Below are 27548 nucleotides of genomic sequence, written 5' to 3'. Positions count from 1 at the left end.
AAAAAGAAAGAAAATATACAGGGAGGAAATCTAATTGTGGGGACTCAGCATCAATCACATGGCTAAACAAACAGATCCCCCTAAAAGAAGCATGTGTCCAAAGAAGCCTTGGTCTTATCGATTACATGAAAACACTGATCAGTTTGGTGCCAACACATCCTCTGCTTCAAAACTCCAGCGCTGTTACTCTCTTAGGAGAAGAATAGGATTCCTGTTCCTTTTTAAGTGGGGAAAAAAAGGACCTGTGTGGTCCGTATCCAGTGTGGACTGAGCACAGCAGCATCAGCAGCGCCCCCAAGTTTACTGCGTTCATCGTTCCCAAAATAAACAACAAGTGAGCCATTAATCTCTCTTAAATGTTCTTTATTACCTTTGAGGAGGCTTTCATAAAACCGTGTTAAACGAGTGAGTCTATTCCACAGTCGCTCCAACTGCTTTGTCAAGTTCCCCAAAAAAAATCTGTTAATATCACAAGTGTTAACATAGGTACAGTATGACGCCTAACAAATACAGTAAGGCCACATCACTATCTGCACAATAACAATTACAGTACAAACTGTGTGTGCGCGTCTGTGAGAAAGCCCATCATAAACCTACAAACAGTAAAGAAGATGAAAAGCTTCAGACAATAAATTTACAAAACATAGCAATGCAGAGGAATCATCGTTAAAACGCCATCAAATATCTGCATTAAACCAAAAAAAGGTTCAGCTCTGTCTCCAGAGTACCAACAATTAGAATAAAGTACTCAGTCTCACAGCAATCACCCTGAACATGATGACCTTCACACGCTGGTATTGCACATGGTTCTTGTACCATCCCTGACAGTTACATTAATAAAGCATCTTTTCATCTGCAGTCTTCCCACATTTTGACATTTTCAAATTTAATAACCGACTTCATGATACAAATACCGGCAGGATGCTACAGCTAAAGGTGAGGTCTTTTTTTCTTTAAGCTGCAAATGGTTTATGTTGTTAATATTACGAACCTGCAAAGTTTGACATTATTTTCCCTACAGAGTGTCCCACATTTCCAAATCTAAGTGGTTTTTTTTATAATATAATAATCATAATTCTAGTAACTGACAATGGCTCAGTTTAGTGTTTTAAGAAAAAAATATTACAGAAAATGACCTGACAGCTAGTGTCGAGTGCATTTTACCCACAGTGTCACGTAGTGAGTGTAGTGTGAACCACATTCAGTGGTCCCAGGGGCATCCACAGGGGTCTCCACAGGCTCTTTTCCTATCCCACAGAACATGCAGCTCCTTGGCCGTGTGCTGGGGGGACGACAGCATGTCCAGGTAGCACTCCTTCTCGCACAGCCAGCCGGGATCCTGGCAACAGGAAGGGGAATAAAATTTATTCAATTATGAGGCGGACGCTGGGTCACATTTCTCTCGGGTTAAATTGGCAGTATTTTATTTTGATATGCTCCAGGTTACAAACATTAAACCAGTTAACACAATTACGCCTTTAAACTGCGACTCCACTAGCAAAGCTTTTTTGCCGCATGCTCGTAATAAAAATGTTAAGCTGTAAAGCAAACCGCATATTGAATTACTGGTAAGAGAAAAACAATCATAAATGTTCATGCCACAGAAATCTCCACAGAAATCAAATTGTACGTGCTTAGCAGACTAAAGAACTCAAGGGTGAGAGGGGGTTTTATCATTTCAGTTCACATTTTTATTTCACGTTGTGTCTTTTGCTTGCAGAGCCTATTAGTGAGATGCTAAAGTTTGGCTAATGAAGCTCAGAGGACCAATAGTGAGTACAAAAGAGTGCAGTTTTCTTTTTGTTACGCAGTATGTAGCTTGCCTCCACCAGTGTGTGAATGTGAGAGTGAATGAATAGTGGCATTGTAAAGCGCTTTGGGTGCCTTGAAAAGCGCTATATAAATCCAATCCATTATTATTATTTGTTTTTCTCTTTGTCTGACATTGTTTAACAGCTCTAAGTCATATAAAAAAACAAAACTATGTGTTAATACACAGTATCTTATCAATATTGCTGTAAATTTAAGTACCATTTATATTTACAGCTTGAATTCAGCTGCCATTTATATTCTAAGAAAAATGTACACATTAAACACATTCATATCTGTACCTTTCTAACATTTCTTAATGCCAGACGCTGACCTTTATCAGTCTGACGTTGATAAGGGAAAGTGAAAGCACTGGGCTAAGTTGTATTTTATGCCAGTGTTAGACTGATAATAAAGCAAAACAAATCATTTATGTTTTACTAAAGCTGGCAGTTCATACCATTCAGCTTCTCACCTGATATTTCTGAGGCCCAACAGCTGCCATCCATATCCCCATGCTCACATCCTCTCCCTGCAACGAGACATCCAGGATGGGCTGCTCACATTATGATCATGAACGTCGGACGCTCTTATTTAGCATTCGTACTCTACCTGGTAGGCCCTCAGTTTCTCTGCATTGTTGGCAAGCCACTGGACCAGGTCACGAGAGACCACATAGCCAGAGCCGCAGGCAAACGCCGGGTAGGCTGGACTCGCGTACTCCAGCTCCTGCCACTTCCCAATGCGATCCACTGCCCAGCTCTGCCTGAAACTGGGTCAGGATGGCAGAGACATCATCATCAAATACAGTCTCCATTTCAGGTGACCTATCAGCTTTTTAACCGTGCACAGCGTTCCCGTTTCTTCGCTCCAAAACTCAGCTGACAGCGCACTGAAGTTAAACTGTAAGCACAAGTGGACACAAAGTATACGCTGTCAACAGTACCGGACGCCGAACTGTACTTACTTCCCCCACCAGAAATTGCTGCGTTTGAGACCCTTGTGGTCAATCTTCATTAATACAGAGTCCACGTCGATGTAACAATCATCATCCGTCTTCAGCAGTAGATTAAAGTCAGCGTTTCCCACAGACCTGCCGGAGAGGGAATATGCAGCCTTAATTAAAGCCCACCCTCTGATTTTATACAATATCCCAGAGTGGATTTACTTTCAAATACCAGCGAGCATGAAGGGCAGGAGGTCTGCAAATAAGTATAACACTTATCACATCACAGCTTAAGACCACTCTGTGTATTTTGCTTTATCTGATGACTCAGAACTCTACTTCTTGACTGAGCGACTGCAGTCGTGATTTTAACAGTGAGACATTTTGAGGCGTCGGCACACTTTCATTTCAGGTTGCTGATTTCCTCAGAGGGCCCAGGCAATTTGGAGACAGAGAATCGAGTCATTAGCACTTGGCATACCATTTATAGAACTGAAGCAGTTTGGAAGGCACGTTCCTGTAGGTGTCTACCACATCTACGAACACCATGTCGCCATGCCTGAGGCTTTCCTCCTGCAAAGTGGCATCCTCCTCCCTCAGCCTGGAGGCATGGCGCTCCATCCTGGCTGGGCGGCCCCGCAGGAGCTCTGACAGACCGTCTCCATCTGACGCAGAGTGAGGAAAACATTCGGGGTAATCAGAGAAAAAGTTGTAATAGTTTTTGTGCAAATATTATATTTATTCAGCCCAAATTTTTTAATAACCTAAGGCGCTTGAGGTATAATAACTTTAATTACCATCGAGTAAAACGATATGAAAAAATGATAACGTTTGGCACAATGGACCATTAGTTCGGTTCTTCAGAGATGCTGAATGATGGATTTAATTTTGTTTTGCACAGATTTACACCAAATCTGCTCTTAAGATTCAAAATGCAAACACATGTAGGTAAAATCAATACTGGAACAGCCGGGTGTTGAGGCTATGAAAATGCTATTTTCTATTTGGAACATATACAAAAAGCCTGCAGCACGGTGAGCGGTGTTTTTCGAGCTCTTACATCTGGTCTGTTTTTAAAAATGTGGCTTTGATCACACAATTATCATATAAAAAAAGTGCAAAGTTTATTCTGCTGCAGGACTAACCATAGATAGTAAATGTGAAGCCTCCAGCCAAACCAGGAAATCCAAGAGCACTTCTATGAGGCAATATCCCCTCCGCAATCTGCAACTCCAAGAAAAAGAGCAAAAAAAAAAAGTTTTAAGTTATTGGAAACTTGAAAGAGGAATGAGAGTGCGTTATTCATATATCTCCTTCTAGATACTGTGTGCGAACACATACAGAAGAGATCTTTAGGACGCCTCCTCCATCACTGAGCTGCACGGAGGAGGAGTTGACTGTGGTCAGTGCGGCAGAGTCGAGACTCTCCCAGACGAGCGTCCCCTCAAACCCCTGGAATAAAGACAGATGTTATGGGTGTGCTGTCCAACGCCATCTCATCTGAATGATGTAATTAGCTACCATCAAGGACACTGCAGACTTGGAAACTTTAGAGTGGATTACATTATGCTTCGCTACAATGTTGATGAAAGATTAATTTAACATCCCCTGAACCTAGCCTCTGCTGCAGCGATGTACCGGTGTACTCTTGTACCCCTGACATCACCGCCAGGCGTACGTGCAGACACGGGGACGGCTTTCGCTTGGCGGTGCGTGTTAAAAGCCAGGACATCGTGAGCATCAAACACTTTTTTATGCACTGATGTGTTGCTTTTCTGCATCAGTTCAGGTTGGGGATGTTTACTTATTCAAAGGTAAACATCAAATTCAGCGCGAGGTCACCGTTATATAAATATAAGAGGACAAAATGAAGCGAGGCTCTCCAAAATTTGGCTCTCCAAACAGATACTTATTCTATTTAACATCATCCTCAGTGAGTGAGCTCATACACATGAATGCCTTCATGTGTCCTCCTCTGATTTGGGGGGTTAACCTCTTTAAATCTGCATGTGGCACCCATTCACATTAATGATAAATCCCTTCTGCTAAATAAATTTATAAACTCCTGAACTTCCATAAGTCTCGTGTGTTTTTCTCTTTTCGTCTCCTCCACAGTTATCAACCCAAGCAGAGCTAATGAAAACAACCCAAAGATCCCTAGTTTGATTCCAGGAGGAGACACAAATCCCTTTGTGGCTGCATCAAGAAAATCCAGGTTAAAAAATAAATTAAAACAAATCTGTCAAATCAAATATGCAGAGCTACCTGCTGTAGTGACCCGTTGTGAATAAGAGCAGCTGAAAGTAGCTTTCTAGTACTTAAAAAAAATAGAATAAACTAAAACAGCTTCTGAAGACTTATATTCCCGACTGGAGGACTTTTACTCCATTTTTCTTTAGTCGTGGCTACAGCTCAGAGGATCAGCGACAAACTGACCTTCGGCAGGATGAACTGCTCCACTGGTTTGTACCACATCCAGTTCACCAAGGTCCCCGTGCTAATGGAGCTGAAGCGAGCAGTAACCACAGCCTCCTGAAGAAGAAAGTGCAAAAAAAGAAATATTCAAACTTTTTATCCATAAAGAATTCACAGAGATGCCGTCCTTCATACTGAACACAGCCACACACTGCTCTGTCAACAGCAGGACTCTAAAATGAGCTGAAGTTTGTTCAACAAACAGCAGCAGCACAGAGTCCTCCAGCTGCCCTCGGGCTGCGTTTCTACCGAGCTCCACAGAAACGCAGCATACGCGATGCATTATGCTCACAGGCCAAAGCCACGTTACCTCCTGGTCCAGCTGGAGAAGCTTCACCGTCACGTTGCTCTGAAGCTCGGCTCGGGTCCCGCTGGGAAACACCCCTAGCCGGGTTATCACCACCGGGTGGAGCACCTTGAAGTCCAGGGCGATGGCAGACACGTCGGAGGGGGCGAGCAGCGAGGGATCAGACACCGTCACAATCTCCATCTCTCCGTCCCGGCCTGCCGCTGGGACACAGAGAGGGCAGCGAGTCACTGCACAAGCACACATGAAATTTATTACAATCCCAACATGCTGACTATCTTTCTTTTTTTCTCCTAGTGATGAAGAGACGAGAGAAAGCATTCGGAAAAAGCGGCGGACTCTGGGAAAGCTACACCATCAGCACTTTGAGGAGCCGCTTCTTCAGGACGGCTGTCTTCAAAGCGAGCCCCTGCTTGTGAGCGTGCTCTCTTAATTACAAAAGAGCAGTTTATTACCCGAGAGATCAATGAAAAGATCGAGGCTGTTAAAGCGAAGCTGCGAAGCCCCCCCCCACCCCTGCCCCGCTTTCACTTTATGTGCAGTCTACACAGCTTCTACAGCTCCTTCCAAAATAAAGACAATTAGAGGCGAAGAGGAGCAGAGGTTTTATCACGCCAAACGCTTCTCACGTTAGCTGAATGGGACTGAGCCGCAGGATTGTGCTACCACTAAGAGACAATAGACAAATCATTTTGATCGATGCTTTATTCCCCGGAAACATGACAAAAATGTGATTATCAAACTATCATACATTTTTATCATTACATTTCTGTCGCTAAGGGTGTTTATGGGCAATTACTTCAATATCAAGCACCAACTATAGGCTGCATTGGGCATGGCTCATTAAATAGATCATAAATCAAACCATTATTTTTATTACTGGCTAGTGGATGAACATTCAGTCTAAAAAAAAGAATAAGTACATAAATAAATAACACACACAAAAAAAAGAACTCAGTGTCTTTAAAGTGCTTGTTTTCTGTAATAGTTCAGAATTCAAAGGCAAAGACAAAAATCTTTAATTACATGTCAATCAGTCCATTCATCTCATGCTGTAGTGTTTATATCAGCTCTGAAATCTCAAAACCTTCAAACATCATTAAATATCTCACTATTTCTCCTGGATTCAAAGCGTACGTACACACACACACACACACACACACACACACCTACCTTCTGCCGGCAGCAGGATTACTGCTCTGAGAAGCTAATTAGCATTCACCTTATTGTAGTCCAAAAAAATAAATAAATAAATAAAAATCGCTGTGATGAACGCAGAGCAAACAAACACATTTCAGCGCCACAATTAATTGTCCACTTGACGCGCGCTTTGACCTGAATCCTGCGTCAGGTACCCCGACTGTGCTTAAAAAGCTGCCACTGCCTCTTTCTCTTCCAATCACACGGAGCATCACGCGCACCCAAAGCCTGCCTGCCATTCTGAAGCAAATCACGTCAACAACCAACAGCCATTAACGCAGTGGAGGGCAAGAGAAAGGGCTGGGGAACAAAAAAGAAATAAATAAATATATATGTAACGCATTGCCATGACCCCAAAGGCCACTGTGTGAAAAGCCCATTCTGATGAGCTGTAATTATGTTTCCATGAAGGCAGCTTAACGCCAGTAAAAGTGGAGAAAGCCGGCTCAAGTGGACGGGCTCGGCGAAGGCGACAGACGTTAACAATTACTGCCAATGTTCAAAACTGACTGCGAGGGAGTTAAATTATTTCATATAGTGTCTGCTCTTTGTGCAGCTCTACTTTTCTAAGTGTTAAGCAGTTCTAGTTACCCCACCTCCTCTTCCCTCAGCCCTGCAGCAGTGAGCATTTCTGCTTTGGCCTTAGATATACAAAAGGAAGAGAAAGTTGTCCTTGAGCTGTGGGAACACATGAATAAAAAGGTGTTTCACTCTTTTTCTCAACAGCCATTCTTCTCATTCTCTCGACTCCTCTGCTGTTATCCTGCCTCCGCTCCCCTTTGACGACCGTGCACGCAAGCAACAGATTGCCGAGAGAATTAGAGCTGCAGTCAGATGCCTCTCCCCTCTTTTGCTTTTCTATTTTCCCCCTCTTTTACCTGGCTCGGTGAAGTTCAGGAGGGAGCAGGAGTAAGGATCTTCTCGGTCATCCTCTGGTATAGGACACCCATGTTCCCCCACGATAAACTTCACCCCCACTCTGGATGAGAGAAAACAACAAAAAAATATGTAACAACACCACAAACACTGTGACATATCCCCCCGTTTGTGCAATATTCGGCTACAAGATTTCTAAAGCTTGTCCATCTATCCACCCTGCGTTGCCATGGTTACCGGGGGGTTGCTTAAAGGCCATCACACCTTATCTGTGCTCGGATCGCTCAATGAGAAGGAAATGGACAAAGAGGAAGAATGAAAGAGAACAATATTGGCCGCTGGTCAGGTAAAGATAAAAGGCTTGATGGGGCTGTCAGTTATTTGCTGCCAGCTGCTGCTGGCTTCACCCCCCCTCCCTTTCTCTCTACTATATGAATTTGACATGGTGAGAAAAAGAAAGGCAAGACAAATCAAAACAAACAGAAAAGCTGTGAAGTTGAAGGTCCAGCCTGCTGACCTGTGCTGGAAGTGGGGGTGGTGTCTGAGGTATCCCAGCCAGGTCTCTCTTATCGCCTGTCGCAGTTCATAATGATGTCTTGCTGACAGCACCCCCACCAAAACTTCATAGAAAGGTAATGGCTCATCTGCATTGGAGACAGACATTTCACTGAAGATGACCTCACACAACAGCAGAGTACTCAAAATGTAAGGGCAGATGTAACATATGGATAAAAAAAAGAAATCTAACCAGACCTGTTTTCCTCTCATACTCAGTTTGCGGTGACTTACTGCGATGCACCCCGTGAAGATTAATGTCCTCGTGCATTAAAAGGTAGTTAGTCTACACTGATCTGATGGTGAAGCCGCTTCACACAGCCAGCGTGAGGGCTGATAATGAGTGATAACCCGCTTCAAGCAGCCACGGAGCACAGTAGTTGCACTGTAACACGGCGAGGGACTATCCCAGCAACGCCCCGCACTATTCAAATGTTACATTCACCTATTTTTCCTCCGTAAAACACACATTAGAAAACACTCATTACAGTCACTGCCGTTAACTACCTGTCCACACACACACACTAACTAGCAAACTACCACACCGGGGCGGTAAAGGCAAAGTTAACCAGCCGCTCGAAAGGAAAAAAAGTTGCGAAGCTGAGGAGGTAAAAGCCCGGGGTAGTGGCTAAAAAAGTACCCGAGTATGTGTTGTTGTCCAGCGGGGCGGAGGAGGGTCGTTGTGCCAACCACAAGTGCACCAGGACGGCGACAGCACAGGGAAGCAGAAAGAGCGCTAGCCTCCGCATGGACGGAGCCCTTCATTCAGCCGGAGCAGCCTTCAGCTTTAGCGGCGCGGAGCCTGCCTACCTTCCTCGAGCCGCACGGTGCTGCGCGGTGTGAGCTGCTCCGTGTGTGCGCTTCATTTCAGCTCCGCAGCTCTCCGCCGGGCTTTCACCACTGCCTCATGTCTGCCTCCGCTGCTCGATGAGCGAGACCAATGGGAGACGAGGAGCCCTACCGCGGTGCACTCTGGGAGGTGAAGTTCAACCCTGTAGCCAATCGAACGAGCCTTAAACTTGATATAGCAGTTCTCTAGGTTAATAATAAAAATAATAAATCATACAAATGTATGTTCTGGTCCTTTCTCAGCTTAATAAAATTACTTTTATTCTTTTGACATAGCTTCATTATTATCAATATTATTATTTGTAGGATTAATAGTAATAGTATTTAAAAAATATTAAGTATTACATTACTTTTTAAAACTCTAGCTAGTGAAATAAAACTATAAAGTACATGTATCTAGTACATTTACTTAGCTAGACTAGCATGGAAAAAAAGATGCAAATTAGAGTGACAAATACTGGATATTTAGGGCCAAAAAAAAAAGTTTTTATGTGATACAGTGGTCCGGTTCCCTTTCCTCCATCATACTGTGTACAAAGATAAATGTGTTGACAACAGCAGGCAACACTTTCTAGCATTTAATGTGTCTCCATTAAAAATAAATCAGCCTCGTGCTGTTTTATTTTCCACTCAAATCATATTAAAGTCAAGAGTATGTTAATTTAAGTATGTTCACTAAATATTTTATCCCATGTCCCTAAAACAAATGAAACGCTAAAACACTAAAGGTGCGTCCCATCCCATGATTATCACATAAAGACATGTCAGTTTGGTAGGTTTGTTTTCCTTTACTCCACACAGTAAAGTGAGGAAAACACTGTAAGCAAAGACAAAAATTAACATATGAATCATTTCATCCTCTCTAAACCCAGGTGATGTGTTCTAGAATTAAGAGCGCAACTTTATCAAAAGCTGTTCCCCTGTGCTGCACATAAATCATTTAAATGGAATCTTTTGTGCATGGAGACGAACGCTTGAGGAGGATTTCTTTTGACTCGGAGAGCACCAGTGTTTTCCCGGAGGAGGAGGAATGGATCACCCCACTGAAGAAAAAAAAACAAACAAGCCCTCTATAGTGCTTGTAAACATTTTATTTGTATTGATTTTAATGGAATTCCAGCATTTCACAAGTGCCATTTCAGAGACCTTACTGCCCCTCGGAGTGAAAAAATAATGTGACGGGGAAACACTGCAATGTGCTGCATGTCAGTGCCCTGAGCAGAATTCATTGAGAAGCTGCTGCAGAACACCATGCTGTGCCTGTAGATGAATAATCTTATCAGGAATTATTACTATTCTGGTAGACTTTGGGGGCCTCACTGCTCAATTTGGAAAATTGCTCCAGTGCAGATATCCAATATTAGATAACCCTCTGCCCCAGGGATAATTACTTTCCTGTGCATTATATAATTCTTTTTGGACTCTTATTCATAGATCTACTCATTAGGATGATTTAGTTCTCTCCCCGCAACACATTATTCATTTGAAAGGAAAAGGCTATTCATAGCATGTTCAGGGGTCCTTGAAACCCATCCAAACATCCCGCAATGCTGTGGCTTCTCCAGCCCTCGTCTATCAGAGTCTGCTTATTTATATGTGGAGTTCATACTCTATTTATACTATTCCAACTTGTGTTTCTCATCTTTTCCCACTCAGGAATCACTGTACTTTCCCTCCACATCTATAAAAGTTTCTTTTTATCCAGTCAGGTCCCACATGGGAACAATGTGCCTGCAATGATGCAGGGACCTAATTTTAGGGGGGTTTTTTTTGGGTACACCATTTGTCTTCTCAATAGCGCATATCGTTTCCACAAGCAAAAGGATTTTTCTTAACTTTGATGTAGCCATGACCAACAACTAAATTTAAGCAATATAATTGCCAAGAGATTTAAGGTGTAGATTGACAGAGATCAAGATTATTCAGATTGTGGAAAAACAAAAGCGTTTCAACTTTAGAAACCAGAAGCGTATTCATGGAGGAGCCCATCATTCACTGTAAGATGCTGACTGAGAAACTTTGCCTCTCACTGGGGTTTAAATGTGAAATAAATGTAGATAATCAACAGCACAGCTGGTCCCAAGCCTTAAAAAAAAACAGAAAGAAAAGAAAAACTATAACACTGACTACTTAATTACATCCTAGCCCTTTGGGATCAACCGGGCGAAGAAAAAAAAAAAAAATCAATAAGAGATACCAGTATTCACCTTCTCAGTGTCATTCATCAAAACTGTCAGTGCTGTGCATTAAATCATAACTGCTGTCTCTCATAATATCAACACGCAAGAGTTGATTTCCTTGTTTGTCCAAAAAAAAAAAAAAAAAAAGACCAATTCTGCCTCTGACCCGATCATCAGACCATGAAGTGCAGTGAAAAGTGGCTAAAAATAGAATAACCACTATCAACTAAATTAGGTGGAAAGTTGTAATTTTGGCCTATTCCCCCAGTGAGGATGTAAATGGATGCATGGATGGAGACATGAAGGAGCAACAGCAGACAACGTGAATGCTGATGTCAGCCGCGGATACCTCGAATCATAAAAATCGAGGCCGTTCTTCGTGCAAACTGTGCTGTCACCCAGCACATGTAATGCCCTCCCGCTTTAGATTTGCAGAATAGAAGGCAAACTGGCCAAGGCTGAACTGAATCGTAATCCTTTTCTTTTTTTAAAAAACACAAGAGTGCATCCAGATGGCCCATGGTTCAGCTCAGCCACAGGAGGTCTCCAATACACACCGAAACACGATGTTCCTCTGCGAGACCCAGAACGATTTGCAGCATGTTGTCGGTGTGATCAGACAGATGCCAGAAAGAGAGAAAAATACTGAAGACACAGCACACTGTGGGTTGCCGTTTTCTTTTAATTCATTTGATCCGTCAAAGGATTTTTACAAAGTCTGCTATGTAAATGCTATTTATTCCCCCCCCCCCAAAAAAAACAATAATACCATTCATGAATACAGCTGCACGTTGTTGACATATCCGGACTCCAGGGAGATTATTATGTGCAGAGTAGCACCCAGAAAAGTCAATGAACAGGCAATATTTCATATCATAATAGTTCTGTTATAAATAGAAATAAATCCATGCAATATTCATCTCTAGCCGTCGTATTTCTTTTCAGATTTTGGCACCATCCTTGAGATGAGGTCAGCGAGAGTGTCCTGAGGTCAGCTCAGGTTTTCAGATAGGAAATAAAGTCGATAATTATCCTGAAGACAATTGAGTCTGCGTTTGTTACGGTCCAGTATCAGAGACTGATTCCTAATGCAATGGCTATTCAAGTACCAAAAAGGAAGTCCCCACTCACCCTCCCCTTCGATGATAGAAACCTTGATGCAAAAAGCCTGAACCTCCAAATAAAAGAAAGAAAAGAAAAAAGGGACCCCATTATGTAAACGACCCTCAGCGCTGTTTTTAAAAAATACTCACGATAGTATCAATAATTGCATGATTTATAAACGTTCTTTTTCTCTACGTATCATACAGGCTTAGGAGCACTGCACGTCATGTAGCTGTCAGTGCTGTGCAACAGATATTCGTTAATACTACTGATAACAATATTAATAACGATCAGAACAAGTCATCATAAAAATCAGCAAATGCTATTCAACTACCATGTAAAGGAAATGTTTCGACAGTGTGCTTTTTTTCTTCCAAAAGAGAAAAAACCCAGAACAGAAAAAGAAAAGGCTCCGGGAAGCACAGTGTGAAGATCACACCGCTCCCACAGAAGTTGGCACCGTAACATACTGTACACTCGAAGAGACTGACGGTCCCTCGGAAACAGAGGAGGCTGTCAAAAAGGAGCAGAGAAACATGCAGGCCTCCAGTTTGGTATTAATGTCAAAGGCCTCGCCATTCACTCTAGGACAGGCAAAAAGGAAGAAGAAAAGGAAAAGAATCAGGCTCAGGAAACATGCCCAGAAATTAAGAGACTGCTGAAGGGAACAAGATGTCCTGCAAAAAAATAAAATAATAATGATATTTTATATCTATTCCTGCAGAGAGCTGCAGGATTAACTGATGCTTTTTCAGATTCGAAAGAAAAGAGCAAATCAAACCGAGAAGCAAAGTTAGAATGCATTAGAGTGGGCAGAAGGTGGCAGATTCATAAATAATTCTTGACTTAAGGGCTTGTTTGCACAGTGATAACCCCGAAGAACTCATCTGGCTGTTGAAACATTAGCTCTGCACCTTTCAAAAAACAGTCCACTCATTTCTTTGCAGCAGAACGCGACGTGCGGCCGCCTCATTCTTACTGAGAGTGCAGCGGAAATTATTCACTGTGAGATACGGTTTCCGTTTCTGGGCTTTAATCTGAATCAGATTGTGCTAAAGCGAGTGGGTTAATTGTCGATGCTGAAACTGAAACCACTGCTGAGGGAAGTCGTCGAATTTTTAGTGGTGCTTTAAGTGTTGCTACTAATAGTTACATCTGTGCATTGAGAGCCATTTAAAAAAAACGAAAAAAAAAAAAACACTAACACAAGTCATGATTGAGTTTATACAAAGACCTACACATTTTTATTCAGAAAGAAAAAGGGGAAATAAATGTTTTTTAAAAAAAGTCAAACACTGGGCAAAGTTGTTTCCTGAGGCAAGTTCAAATCTAGCACAGAAAAAGAAAAAACCAAAACATCTCTCATCTCTTTGAGCACTAAGCAAGGCTGTTTCTCTAATAACAAAGCAATAACAAACCTATTTAACAAGACATTATACGCCCACTGGGTTGCCAGTTTGGTAGCTGACTCCCCCAAAACCTTCAGCCACCAGGGGCAGAGCTGACCAACAACAGAGTGTCCCCGCCTTGGCAAAACTCAGCTCAATGCCTATGGCCAGTAGCTTCAGGTGTGGTGAAGACAGAGAAGCCAGGCAACGCCATGCCTGCACAGCTCTACCAGCAGCTCATCAGAGGATGGTGCAGAAGAACTTCTTCTCCCGGAAGGGGTTCTCGGAGGCGGGCACGGGCACGATGAGGGGGTCCTCGCGTATGTGCGCCTCGCAGTATGCCATCAGGTCTGCGGCGGCTTTGGATACCTGAAATATTCAGAAGAAATTTTTTGATCAGACATTTCAGATTTATTCTTTAAACTGTGTGATGATGTTTCAAGGCCGTTTTTTGGGGGTGCTACCAGAAACACGCAGTCCTGCATTTCAGATTTTCAATCAATGTTCATGTTGTTAAAGTTGCTTCCAGTGTTCTCTTACTAAAGTTCAGTAGTCATGGCTTCAAAGTTCAAACTCATCCTGGGGCCATAGCTGCATCTCATTTCTGATCTCTGCACTTTAGCTGCAAAGCAGCATAAAGGACCCCCAGAAAATAGTGAATAACATCGTATTACACAATTTATACCAGATGATTAGTTTTTCCCCAGAATCAATTAAATGCTGGCTTTCTTTGTATCTTTGTTAAGAGATAAGACAAAGATCGGTTGTGAGAAGCTTCCCTAGTTGGTGCTTAAAAGCTAAAGAGGTTGAAACGGTCACTGCAGCTCATGAAATTCATGCAGTCACATGAAATCCAGTGTGAAGGAGCTCAGTGTTCAGAAGTTGCAGGGTAACCCTTCTCTGGGCATGAAGTGAAAAAACAGTCCTGTTATGAAATATCTTGGAAATCAACGACTCCTGAGCTGAAGAGGACCGAAACCTTTCACCTTGCTGTCAGCGCAGAGTGTGGAGACCCCATCAGTGCTCAAGTCCAGCTCAAGTACAGGTTTGAGTAACTCGCAGACGTCGGACCGTACGCACACATCAAAGTATTCATGGTAAAGTTTTCAAACTAGTGACCCATCAATATTTCAGTAACCGAATTAATTCGTATTGTACAATCAAATTCAGACTATGGGCAGGGTAAAAACATTTTAGTGCAAATATTAGTGGACGAGGCCCAAACGTCTTTTCTTGAGAGCAAGGTGAATAAGCTCACACATCTCTGCAGCTCACCATTTATTCATTCTCAGAGCAGATGTTTCTGAAGTTAAACTCACACCAGATGAGACCTGGGCAAATTGCTGTAAGGCTCTTTCAACTTGCATATTGCCGATGTTCCCGATTTGTCAGCGCCTGTAGCGACTGCACCGATGACCGTTACCCGAGCCTCAGGAACCAGGGCGAGAAAGCTCGTCGAGGTAACTCACGGGTCTTAAGGTGGGACTTCAACAAGCATAGCACGAAGCATGTGACATCTTCCAAGGCAAATGAAAAGAAAAAAAAAAAAAAAAGTCGAACGGTGACCATAAATTTTATAGTACAGTCAGACTGTATGTGAATGCAGGTTTTCAACTGGGAATTGAGTGGGAGGTTACGGGAGGGGAGGCGGCAAATGGAGAGCAGAGGAGCAGCTGCATCAGAGGGCTGGCGAGGGCTCAGGGATCTATGTGGAGGACAGAGCCATCTGATCTCCTGCCTGCCACTTCACCTCACCCACTGCTGCTCTCACAAGAGAATAGCACAGCTTTGGTCCTCAGCATGGATTGTTACATTACCGTTTCGACCATCTTGCAGCCTGAAATGGAGCCGTTTCAACTCAAAATCCCACAAAAAGAGAAGAAATGGCAGAAAACCAGGATGTGTTATTCAGTTTCTTAATTTCAACATCCCTACCAAGCACTTAGCCACAAGGACACCCATATCTATTTAAAAAAAAAAAAAAAAAAAAAAAAAAATCTATTAAACATGTTCTCTTCCCTCTCTCCCCACAAACAGCCTTTACTGCCTGCTTTGCTTTCACATCAGGCAACCACAACAATTTGACAATACGCTCACAGGTCACACAGTCTGGCAAACACTGAGGTACATCATGCTGTGCCAGTAAATCGGAAAACAAGAATAAAAGTCTGTAGCCATCTCAACAACTCAGTTTTGAGCCAAACGCTAGTGTCAGCGAGCCGACTTTAAGAAGCTTTATCGTGTTTACAGTATCAACCATATTTACCATATTAGCATTATGCTGTTTGCTAAATGCCACAAAAACAAACAGTCCAGGCGATATTATCCATTAAATGAAATATTGGCCACATTAAAAAAAATGTGACATTATTAAAAAGGTCAGGGATCACCAGTGTCCCCACAGACCATCCTGAAAGGAGCAGTGAAGCCTTTGATTTTGTTCCACATGGTTGGACTGCTGAGAGGAATGGCAGACTCTCTAATCGTAATTCATTCTCACTGGAAAGTTAGCTTTTGCCCAAATTTTTAAAACCCAAGAACAGTTTAGATCTACTCATGGCCACTTTATTAGGTACATCTGCTCATTAATGCAAAAATAATTTCTAATCAGCCAAATGCATGATGGTAGCTCGGTGTAGCTTGACACGTCATCATGCTCAAACTGAGCAGAGTGAGGGAGAAAGGCGATTTAAAGGATTTTCAAGGTTGAGCATTTCAGAAACTGGTGATTTACTGAGATGGTCACCATTTGGGGTTTACAGAGAATGGTCTAAAGGACAAAATACTGAGTGAGCAGCAGTTCTCTGAGTGAAAATGCCTTGTTGATGTCAGAGGGGAATAACCAAACTTGATTTGAGATTATAGGAAGGCAACACGAAGTCAAATCACCACTTGTTGCAACCAAGCTGTGCAGAAGAGCATCTCTGAATGCACAACCCGTCACAACTTGGAGCAGATGGGCTACAGCAGCGGAAGACCACACCGAGGACAACAGAAGACTGGATGATGTTTGGTCTCATGAGTCGATTTTTGCTGCAACACTCACATGGAAGGGCAGCATATGGTTTAAACACGAGACCATAGACAAATCCTACCTTGTATCAATGCTTCAGGGGTGCTGGCAGTGTAATGGTGCAGGGAATATTTTCTTGGCACACTTAGTACCAACTGTGTATCATTTTAAGACCCCATCATATCGTATTTTTACTGAATGTCCATCCTTTTATGACCACGGTGCACAGATCTCTTGATGACCGCTTACAGTACGGTGTTGTTGCACGTCAAGGTGCTCAAATCTGTCTCAGACTGATTTCTTAAACATGACGGTGACTTCACTGTACTCAAATGGCCTCCAGTGTCACCAAACCCGTTTTTGCATGCAACTGAACAGGAGATTGTTAGCAACTGTACTGCATTCATGTCAGCATCGACCAAAACATGAGGAATGTTTAAAGCACCTTCTTGATGCCATTAAAAAGGCAAAACTGTGCTCTAACCCAGTACAAGCAAAGTGTAACTATAGAAGATGGACAGCGAGTGCATCTCTCATTTTGAACTACTTTTAAAAACGACCCCATGAAAGTACGACATTCTGTTCAAACTACAAATGCACAGCGGAGTCATTTCCCCCACTGCTGCTTTCATTTCCATCGAGCACCTCTTTCAGCAAAATCCAACCCAAAGTTAAGTTTAGTTATAAGCTGTGCAATGCATGAAACTTAAAAAGGAAAGCCAAGCATACTGACACAGCAGTGTTACCACGCATGGCTACCTCTCTGCATCATTCTGTCAGCTTTCTGCTCCAGCCACGGTACTGTCGCCACCTTCTTCCAGCTAATGCGTTTCTATTATTTATGTCTGCACCTACATCATGGATCCCCTTTTGCAGTTCCTCTGTTGCTGATAAAAGCTGTTAAGTCACCTAATACTCAATACACCACACGGTGATATTTCAGAACAGAGGTGTCTGTGCTGAAACTAAAAAAAAAAAGACTCAACGCCACACTTTAGTTGGCAGAATTGTAACACTGCATTCATGAGAGGATCAATCGTCATCAGTGACTGTACGCTTACAGACCCACCAGTGATCTGAATATTTGGAATAATGTGACTAATGCGTTAATTAACAGAACTTTAATTAGCTGAAATAAAAATTAGTCGCTCAGACACAATGTACCCCAAATGGCTACCTAAAAACTAAAAAAAGACCAAACTCAGGCACTAATTAGAGAATCCAAGCTCGCATGAAGTGTGAACACTAACAAAGCAAACAGTTTAATTATTTTCATAATCAAAGTAAATGTAGTCATTATATTATTATGCAACTGCAGCCAAATGCTCCTGCTCTGAACAGGAGGCTCACAGGACAGAGAGTGGTACTGCTCAGTGTGTGTCGTCAGGCCCAGACTGATTGTAATTACACCGCAGCCCCATGATGGAAGGAGAGTCCTCCTAATTAGCACAGATCACATTCCTTTGGCTGATTGAGCAATTAATGAGAGTGTGGTGATCCCTCAATCAGCAGCACAGAGACCGCTCTTGTCACACTCTCCCTCGTCAGATCCCTTAATTAAATTTAAGGGATCGCCAGGCGTGGCCAAGTCTCCTTTTCCCTCTGCTTTTATATCCATGCACATTCGAGTTCTTTTATGAAGTATTATTTGGATCGCCACATCTGATGCACTATGCGGTTATTAAATACTAGCAGCTGTCTCGCTTTCGTTGAGCAACCGCCGAGAAAATGATACAGATGTGAATCATGCTGCAACTGAAGCTGCTGTTTTGCAGAGCAACAAGATCCCCCCCCTTAATTTGGAAATTTAAACAAAGCTTAAAATATGTTGCCTGAAAATGTCTGAACACCATTACAGCTAAGCTAACGCTTCATATAAAAAGAGGAAAAAAGCAGATGATCCTCAATACTTAACATCAGTGTAACAACACCTGCATGAAAACCAAAGTTAGGAGGATTTGGCTAAAGAATAGAGTTGTTATTAAAGCAGTTTTTTCTATAAAATCCTAAATTGACAGTAAAACTTTAATTCTCATCTTAAGACAAGAGACTCATTATATATTGCAATAAACCATTTATAACTCCATGCTGCTGAAATGCGTGTAGAGACGTGGGTCACAAGACAATAATTTATGAATCAAACAATATTTTTTCAGCTGCCTTGCTGTCGTTCTGGCACCATCCTGTGAATCCACTCGAGAACTGGCTGCAGGCCTGAACATAATGTGCAAAAAAAACAACAAGGAAACTGTCCATTTTTCTGATGCTGGGTTTTCTTTCTGCATAGACAGTCTGATAAGACTGCCATCCAAAACCTGAAAGTTCTTCTACGCGGTTGCATACGGGGGAGGAAACCTCGCGTTTTGATTCGGGAACACTGATGCTCTACGTCAGAATGGCTACTTACAGTCATGTGAGGGGACACACCTACCTACACTCATGATTCAGTAGCTTTAAAACCACCTTTGGCAGCAACAAATTGGACTATCAATCTCTCACATCTTGTGAAGAAATTTTGGACCACTCTTTCTAAATTTGTAGAGTTTGAACAAATTTAGAATGGTTTTAGAGCCTAAATCTCCCAAAAAACATTGATTTCTTGGCATTATCCTATAGATGCTGGAGAATTTGGATTTTTATTTTCCCATCCACTGCAGTGAGTTTCCCCATCTCAGGTTGGCAGATCACGTGCCGTTTTGTCCTTCCTCATTTCCTTCTAGTCTTAGTTTTTCAATCATCTCTGCTTCACTCTAAGGTAAAGACGTCTCCTTACATAGAGTACTTACTAGTCAGTGCGCCATTATTCTTACAAGTTTGCAAACTTAAGTTGTGCTGCATGATCTTCTGACAACTCTTCCAAAGAAGTCAGACTTGTTCAGTCATTTTCTAAATGTACTCATGAACTTTAACATGCTAACTGATGCCTGCAGAGAGGAAGCTCTTGGCTGTCAGAGCACTGCACCGTCTGACCTTTGGGGTGAAACTGCTGGGACGTCTGCTCCCGGGACAGATTGCGTTAACACACCCGAATGCTCCAGACACGCAAACTGCCAAAACGGCTGCGTTCATAGAGGTGCTCACACCTGCTGATGATCAGTTAATGAAGTGCATTTGATTGTCAGCATCCTGGCTGAGCGGCTCGGTGCCTGTGGAAGCAGTGCGAGGATACTGCATGGAGTCCTGTTAAAAACACTTTTCACAGACTCCACAATGATCTCACAAAAAGTAGCCAAAGTGCATCAGATTTATTAATATAATAAAGATATTGCTATTAACAGGCTTCAAAACCAGAGGAAGAATTGCTCTTTAATAATGGGTTTGAACTCAATCTGCTGGTTTGTGTTGAAAAATTAAAAAAAATTCAACATTTTCAGCAATTTTCCAATGAAAATTTGGCATTTTAGAGTTTGTATTGTCTACAAAAATGCTGCAGTCCCATTGCACACATGCTGTGTGTTAAAAGCCAAGTAATGGTTTTGCTGTTCGGTACACTTAATATCTTTAAAACGCATGAGGTCTTATTTTGATGAGCTACCTGAAAGAAGCCCAAATTGATACCTAATCTTCTTAAAACTGATTGCAGTTTCGGGCGGATCACTTTACTTTTTAAGACTATGAGGTTTGCTTGTAAGCAGCCTTTGTGCTGTGCCGAGCAGGAATGAAGGTGTTTGGCCGGCTTCCATGCTTAGCTATATTGCTGAGTGAACAGCCTCTGATCTGCAGGGCAATCATTCCCCAAACACACGAGGAGCCTACTGAATGAGATGACATTAAGTTGCATAAGAAGTCATTCATAAAAGAAAGTGTTCAGAATTGCCCCAACATGCCAGATACATGAACAGAAAACAGGAAGTAAACATACCGAGAAAATGATGCCTGGAATGGACGGAAGCACCAAACTGATGTCTAATTGCAGCAACAGCCTCGAGGTGATCGACCACAAAGAGTGCACAGGGAGCAAAAGTCAATATTTAACCAGGTGTTGTTTAATGAGGAAACAATACTGTTTCACAATAATGTGTGTGGTGGAGAAGTAATCCTGCAGCCACACTGACCTAAATTGGTGGAAAGTTACTGTCAGAGCTGGTTAGCAGCCACCATAGCCCACCTTTCCTACGGGTTCATCCCTCACATTTAACACGCTGGTCTGCTTGGAATTCCAAGCTGTGCACAGCAGAGGCGATGATAAGGTGAACCGAGACTTCGTGCAATGCCTGTCAGAAGACATCGGACTAAAGTTATTTAAAAAAAAAAAAAAAAAAAAAAAAAGACCCACGTGCATTTTATTGGCATGTCACAGTCTGCTGTGGAAGTCAGTGGTGGGAAATGCAACGGTTGTAGTTTGAGGGTTTATGTGACAGGGAACTAGGCCAAATCTGATAATGTTGACTCAAGCGATATCACTAAGGCTCAGAAAAATGTGAGGATGCAGATTGGGGGAGTTAAAAAGAAGTGATCCCACTTAGCGGATCAGACAGCAGTGGTCAGCACAACCAGAATTATTGTGCAATGAACTTGCAGTCTCTTTGCCTTTGAAATGGCCGCTTCAAAGATTGAGACCTGATTTTGAGAACTCATGTGATCAACTTTGGTCCTCAATTTGGCATTGAAACACCAATAAGGCAGAGTCCATCTGCCATCAGTTTACAGCTTAATGTAATCATGCTGGCTATTTAATCTAATTTAAATAGTACCATATCACAGCTGTCACTTCAAGGTGCTTTTAAGTAGATCCCCTAAAATAATACAGAAATCCCAACAGTCAGAGGAGCCCTAATGAGCAAGTTCTTGGCGACAGTGAGAAGGAAAAACTCTCTTTTAACAGGAAGAAACCTCGAGCAGAACCAGGCTCAGAGAGGTGCAGCCATCTGCTGTGACCGGCTGGGGGTGAAATTACAATAAGTTTGAAATTCTTCCACATAGTGTGACATGGTTGCTGCAGGAATGCAATTTAACTACAAAATGACAAAGTGGCTTGGCAACTTTGCTTTTCATGTGAGAGAAACAAGAATGGAACCAGTTGAGTCGAGTCTCCTGCTGCAAGAAGTCATCACAGATGAGTTGAGCCCATCAGCATAGATCTCAGAGTGATTAAGATGTGCTGGAAATCTGTCCACGCTTTTAAATTAGAGGGCAGTTACTTGTAGAACGTCGCTAATTTGAGTGATTGCAGTCAGAGCCATAAATCAAGAACTCAAACCTCACTAACAAACACCAAACATCATCAAACGTCAATTACTTGCCAACTAGCTAGCGCTGACGAACGTTCCCTCCCTTCTAATTGCTATAAATTGGTTGTTGATCCCTTCCACTACATAACCAAGATTGTGTTTAAAATGCATTTAACAGGTTAAAATAAAGAGGTAGTTTAGGGTCATTTATTTTTCCCCTCCCCACATATGCAACTGACACACGCAATCCACAACCATGTCCATGAACGTCAGAGTAGGGCTGCTCAATTAATCGAATTTTAATCACGATTACGATCTGGGCTTTCAACGATCATTAAAAATGACTGAGCCGATTATTGGCCCCTCCCTCATTTATCCGCGACACCTTAAAGGCCGGTCCGTGAAAATATTGTCAGGCATAAACCGGTCCGTGGCGCAAAAAAGGTTGGAGACCAGCTAAGCAGAAGTTATTTGGAGAGTGACTGCCGTTGGTTGAAAAGAGAGGTTAAAAAAAAACTTCAGTGGTGTTGCACACTATTTTATATTATTTTTTAAAGTCATTGTTAACCCTTTAAAGCCGGTCAGAGCAGCACGCTCAGTTTTGTGTAACTATTTTTAAATCCCTGAAGAACCCTGAGCCCTGTAAGCTAGCACAATAATTTTTTTTTGCATATGAAACCGGAGGAGTTGTACTTACATCTTATGACATCAGCTTGTCCTCGGTCACGGTTTCCTTCCACATAAAGCTTTGCAAAAATTGCATAAAAAGCGCTTGCAGGAACAAAAACCTAATATTCCAGAAACAGGCTTTGCCGATCCGATCCTAACACTTCCCACAGTGAAACAGACGTCAGTGCGAATTATCGCGCATGTCCGCCATTTCCTGCCCAAAACCAGAAGTGACGTCATTTTCGCGGAAAATGTAGTTTTTTACTTGTAGGCCTTAAAAGCCTATACTGGTGTTTTTATAAGTCATGTTTGACTTTTCTGAATAGTTGCTGGGATGCTTAGAACTCGAATTGCACTGCTGGAAATAGTTTATTTTGATGCACATGCTGTTTTCTTTGCAAATTTGCATCATAGGATTGTTTTTCGTTTTTCCTGCAGTATATAAAAATTGGTGTATCTCCAAAATAAAACTATGAAGACACTCAAAATAAATTTCCTGTTGTTGTAAACTATTTTTTGCAACTTTTTTGTATTTAAAGTTTTGAGGGATAAACCTCTTAAATTTCTCCAAGTAGAAATATATGTAAAAAACAAAACAAAAATGATTTAATTTTTTTGTAGTTTATTGCACTTTTTTGCAATTAATGTAGTTACTATGGACTTAACGCATACATATTATTAAAATATGGGTTATAATAGTTGTATAGCAACTTGAAATGCTCCCACAAATGGCACTACAACATGTAAAAAAAAAATATATATATATAAGCTCTGGTGGACTTGGTTCTATAGTAGGTCGTAAGGGTTAAATAAATATCGTCAAATAATCAAGATCTCAATTTCAGTGAAAATAATCGTGATTATCATTTTTGCCATAATCGAGCAGCCTTACGTCAGAGGTACTCCTTCAGAACATCAAGAGGCCCTGCTGATGTCATAGTGACCACAGTTACCTTTTATATACACAATCTATAGAAGTGCCCAACATTCCTCATTCAACTTTACACAATCCAGGGACTCAAAATAACAAATATGCAAGTTTGTAATTACACTGAACTGTCACCGAGTCGAGTTGCAAGGTGGGAAAAAGTGCGCCAAGCATCCATCACGAGTCTGGCAAAAATGCCAGCACTGCAATACTCAAAACTGTGGCGCGCTTCTCTAAAGAAAAGAAATCCAAGAAAGACGAGGGAAGATAATAGCAGTGATTTACTCCAACTGGACCAGGCCATCTAATAAATGGGTTAAAGCTTTTATAATGGACTGAGACAAAGAGTGCACAGTAATAGCGGACCCAGGATTCAACACATGGATGTTATCTTGAATGTTTTATGAGTGCAGAGTTATTACACTGTGCTTCTAAATCAAGAAAACATAATAGGCTGGAGTAACAGAAAAGTGGACCATGTCACAGGGATGAAGGTTTAAACAGGACTAGTGATACATTGTTTCCATGCCTATGTACAGCGTGTGTCTTGGTCTCTAAATATACCTAAACCTGCCTAAAGAAATTTGTGGAAATACAGTCACACTGGCACCGCCTCCTCATGATGTGTCCCATTCTTCAACCAGCATTTGTCATAAGTCAGTGTAATTGAACAGCACGCTCAAGTTGATCAAACAAGTATTCAGTGGGGTTGATGTCATTACTGCCGGCATGCCACACCATCCACTCCACTCCCAAATTCTGGATGAAGTCTCTGATTTGCAGGGGCAAGCACAAGCAGGATCTGGACTCATGGTTGAACATGGTGTTCCTCCACATGTTCAGGTTCCAGTGCACGTATTGGTGACACAAGTGCAAACATGCCTGATGGTGAAGGGCTCGGGACAGGCCGCCACAAAACCGGCATGGAGCCTGTTCTAGATCATCTGGGTAGAGAGCCGTTGTCATCCTGCAAATCTGTAGAAGACTGCTAACAGTTCTTAAGTGCTGACAAGGGAGGAAAACAGTCTTCTTGGGACGCCAACTTCACCGCCTTTCTCTGACATCCTCCATTATCGGAATCTTCGTCTTCAATTTGGAGATTGTACTAGAGCTCACTCCAAATAATGCTGCATCTTGGTTCTGCAGCTTGACGTTGTCCTACAGCGCAAGCACCAAATCAGTCAAACGTGGCATGTTTGGATTAGACACCAACTGACCGCTGCAGCAGGGTCCATTAGCTTGCCAAGTTGGCAAGTTTTTCATGGGCGGAACAAATGCACTTTCCTTCCAAGTGGTACCATTTAAGGAAAAATAAACAAGATTTCCAACTGTATAATATTTATTCCCAAGAGGCTTTTTGTTACAACAAAAAGAAATTGACCAAAGACAAATTTCCTTACTTTTTGTGCCAGGTTTATTTTGATCTACCTCAATACGTCTGACAGCAAGCCAATTCAACCCCACTGTGGAAATGAGGATTCATTTAAAAATTAAATAAATAACGTTCAAACAGCTGGGCACTGTAGTGTTTACCAACGGTGATTCAAACAGGAGTAATTAGTGCATTAATAAAGGATGCAGATTTAGTGCACGAGTGAGTATTTTAAACACGAGGAAAAGCCAATGCAGTGTGGCTAATTGATGCATTTTTCCCAGTTTTTGGACGACGGCACCATGATCCCGGCCATTTCTTCTTTTAAACAGTGTTACTGTGTGCAAATATGAAGCCATGAGAGCCAAGCGTGATAATGTTGCCAATTGTAAGCCAGCAAAGTTAATTTTGTGCTTTATTCAGACAAAAATGAGCAAAAATGAAATGCTTGCTGAGAACTGTCACTCATCGAGACGCGCCTATTGAACTGCTCCAAAATCCCAGCCGATGTTAGAGGCACACAAAGCTTTCAGTTCCATGATAAGTGGAGGTACGGTTTTTGAGTAATTGCATACTTGGTAACAGAAGCGATGTGAAAATATTTGTTCACGTGCGCAGACAATAACAACAATAAAGCTTTGTACCTTTATCCTATCCATGCAGGCCTCCATCTTCAGTTGCTCCACAGCTTTCCTGGCTTGGGAGATGCTGGCCGTGCTGTTGTTGGCGATGCCGTCCTTCATGGTGCTCCTGTGACGCCAAACAGATGCAAGGGAGGGGGGGGGGGGAGACTCAGTGAACGTCACATTAAATCAGCACCCCCCTGGCGACAGCTCTACCCTGATGGAGCAGCTACTCTACTACAACCTCACCCCCACCCGTTCCTTTTTACACAGTGAAACTTGGAAGGACCCATTTTGTTTGTCCATTTGTTATCTGAAGAAGCTGCTCTGTGGGCATCAGCTGGACAGCGGTTTGTCATTTTTCAGCCAGCGCTCATGCATGATTGCTTTTCTTCCTTTGTCACGTTATCATTTAGACCAACTGGCGGGGGGGGGGGAGGTTAGCAAGGAGTGGAGGGCTGGGAGGGATTAAGAGAGAGAAAGACACACACACACACACACACACACCCCTAGTATTTTGCTCAAGTGCTCTTCAGCAGGAGTTTATGCTGGTACACCTAGAAAAGCAAAGCACCTGCAGCTTCTCCCCAGTTCCTCCCAGGATCTGCAGATCTTTCCACTGCTGGCCTTCCTCCTCTCAACTTTCACCTCAAGAGTACATCAGCTGCAGCTCTGCAGATCAATTCTCGCAATCACTACATCTTACTCCCATTTTAGCCTCCTTGAGCCACCCCCACCCACCCACTCACCACTGAAATGTCCCAGTTTGGCAGCCACGGCAAAGATGTGCCCACAGATGTGTTTTCTAATAATTTGCCTTAAGAAATGAAGCATTTCACTGGAGGTGAGGGGTTGCTGAATCAATCCCCCTTTCTATGATAATATGCATTATTATTATTGCGCATCTATTCTTTGTTAAAAATCACACAAAAAATGTATTTATCTTAAAGCAGACTGTCGAAGACGACAAATTCTTCTGCCATCCCTCCAGCCTCCACAGCTCTACGGCCAATTTATAGCTTTTAAATCACACCCTCGTAGGAAGCCATCGGGCCTTCTCCGTTTAGGTTTGCTTTGGATGCATCCATCCTGAGGGTTGCTCGGCTGTATTCGCCCCTGTGCAGTTTTATCCAAATGCAACGATGCTGCTAATTGCTGATGCAGATCTGTGAAAACGCGTGCGACTATTTATTTCTAAGAGGAGATTAATCTGTGGACACACAGCGAGCTGCGGCCCTGGTTAGAGCAGAAAACAGCAAACCATGCATCATGTGTGGGGTGGGGGGGAAGGAGCAGCAATGATTTTTGCACTGATGATAAACATTTTGAAATAAATCCCTGCATTGGTCGGATACGCGCTCATTAATGTAGCCTGCAGCCGTCGACCTACCTGAAATGTGCCAGTGGTTTTCCAATTTGGGAGAATTCCGGGTTGACTCCACCCAACACACACAGACACACACACGCGCGCACACACAAAGATCTGTCAAATATGAAACGATAAGAGGAAATCCCAGCCTCGCTTCGGTCTGGACTGAACCCGAGGAGCCAAAAATCTCGGCGTCTTTAAATGTCGCCTCGGCGGCTCGCTCAGTGCGTATTCCGTGTAGGAAGATGAGCTCCAAGCGGTGAGGTCTTGGTGAGCACCACGGCTGGACTTGGAGAGATGTTACGCAGCAGCAGCAGGGGGGGAAACCTCTGTATGACGATCAGATACAGGCTGTGGGGCGGGGAGCACTCGATCAGTGGACCAGGAGCAGCAGCAGCAGGGAGCCGGGATGAGCTTCAGCTGTCCAGAGTGGCCGTAAACGCACCGACGCTGCCTGTTAGTCAAATTAGGAGCGGCTGATTCTAATTAGCTTGATTGCTGCAAAAGGCAGCGCAGGTCTGCAGGCTTTCCCCGTATCGTTTATTATTTTATTTTCTATCAGCTTTGACATCACCGTGTCCCCCTGATGGCCTCACCCTTAACGACTGCACGCGCTCTTAAGCGTGGCTTGCATCCTGATAACTTTTAAAATTTTAATTTGTTTTTCCTGTTCGTGCTTCCGATCTGATTTGTGCAGTACGACACGAGTTTCTG

The 27548-nt window shown here is 42.6% G+C and overlaps 2 protein-coding genes across 2 annotated transcripts; both read right to left on the bottom strand.

The window, feature by feature from the left end:
* Nucleotides 1-346: 346 nt before the first annotated feature.
* Nucleotides 347-9109, bottom strand: b3galnt2 (beta-1,3-N-acetylgalactosaminyltransferase 2). Its single transcript, XM_082557764.1, has 12 exons — nucleotides 8809-9109; nucleotides 8131-8257; nucleotides 7616-7716; nucleotides 5541-5740; nucleotides 5192-5287; nucleotides 4097-4207; nucleotides 3901-3979; nucleotides 3237-3420; nucleotides 2777-2902; nucleotides 2422-2581; nucleotides 2285-2341; nucleotides 347-1339 (listed from the first exon to the last, which is right to left on the bottom strand). The coding sequence occupies exons 1-12, from the start codon at nucleotides 8915-8917 to the stop codon at nucleotides 1202-1204; spliced, it is 1488 nt and encodes a 495-aa protein (XP_082413890.1). The 5' UTR covers nucleotides 8918-9109; the 3' UTR covers nucleotides 347-1201.
* A 2761-nt stretch (nucleotides 9110-11870) lies between these two features.
* gng4 (G protein subunit gamma 4) lies at nucleotides 11871-27363 on the bottom strand. The gene is made up of 3 exons (XM_082556992.1): nucleotides 26856-27363; nucleotides 25487-25592; nucleotides 11871-14058 (listed from the first exon to the last, which is right to left on the bottom strand). The coding sequence occupies exons 2-3, from the start codon at nucleotides 25583-25585 to the stop codon at nucleotides 13930-13932; spliced, it is 228 nt and encodes a 75-aa protein (XP_082413118.1). The 5' UTR covers nucleotides 25586-25592; nucleotides 26856-27363; the 3' UTR covers nucleotides 11871-13929.
* Nucleotides 27364-27548: the final 185 nt, after the last annotated feature.

The sequence above is a fragment of the Aulonocara stuartgranti genome (genome assembly GCF_965226115.1).
Source record: "Aulonocara stuartgranti genome assembly, chromosome: 13".
Classification (NCBI taxonomy): Eukaryota; Metazoa; Chordata; class Actinopteri; order Cichliformes; family Cichlidae; genus Aulonocara; species Aulonocara stuartgranti.
This window is presented reverse-complemented; position numbering and strand designations above follow the sequence as displayed.

Excerpts from the sequence above, each read along its gene's own strand:
- gng4 (XM_082556992.1), bottom strand. The coding sequence starts at position 25,585 with ATGAAGGACGGCATCGCCAACAACAGCACGGCCAGCATCTCCCAAGCC. Across the intron at positions 14,059-25,486 it reads CCTGCATGGATAGGATAAAG|GTATCCAAAGCCGCCGCAGA; the intron begins GTACAAAGCTTT and ends TGAATATTTCAG.
- b3galnt2 (XM_082557764.1), bottom strand. The coding sequence starts at position 8,917 with ATGCGGAGGCTAGCGCTCTTTCTGCTTCCCTGTGCTGTCGCCGTCCTG. Across the intron at positions 8,258-8,808 it reads GGACAACAACACATACTCGG|ATGAGCCATTACCTTTCTAT; the intron begins GTACTTTTTTAG and ends TCTCCAATGCAG. Across the intron at positions 1,340-2,284 it reads TTGGGCCTCAGAAATATCAG|GATCCCGGCTGGCTGTGCGA; the intron begins GTGAGAAGCTGA and ends TCCTGTTGCCAG.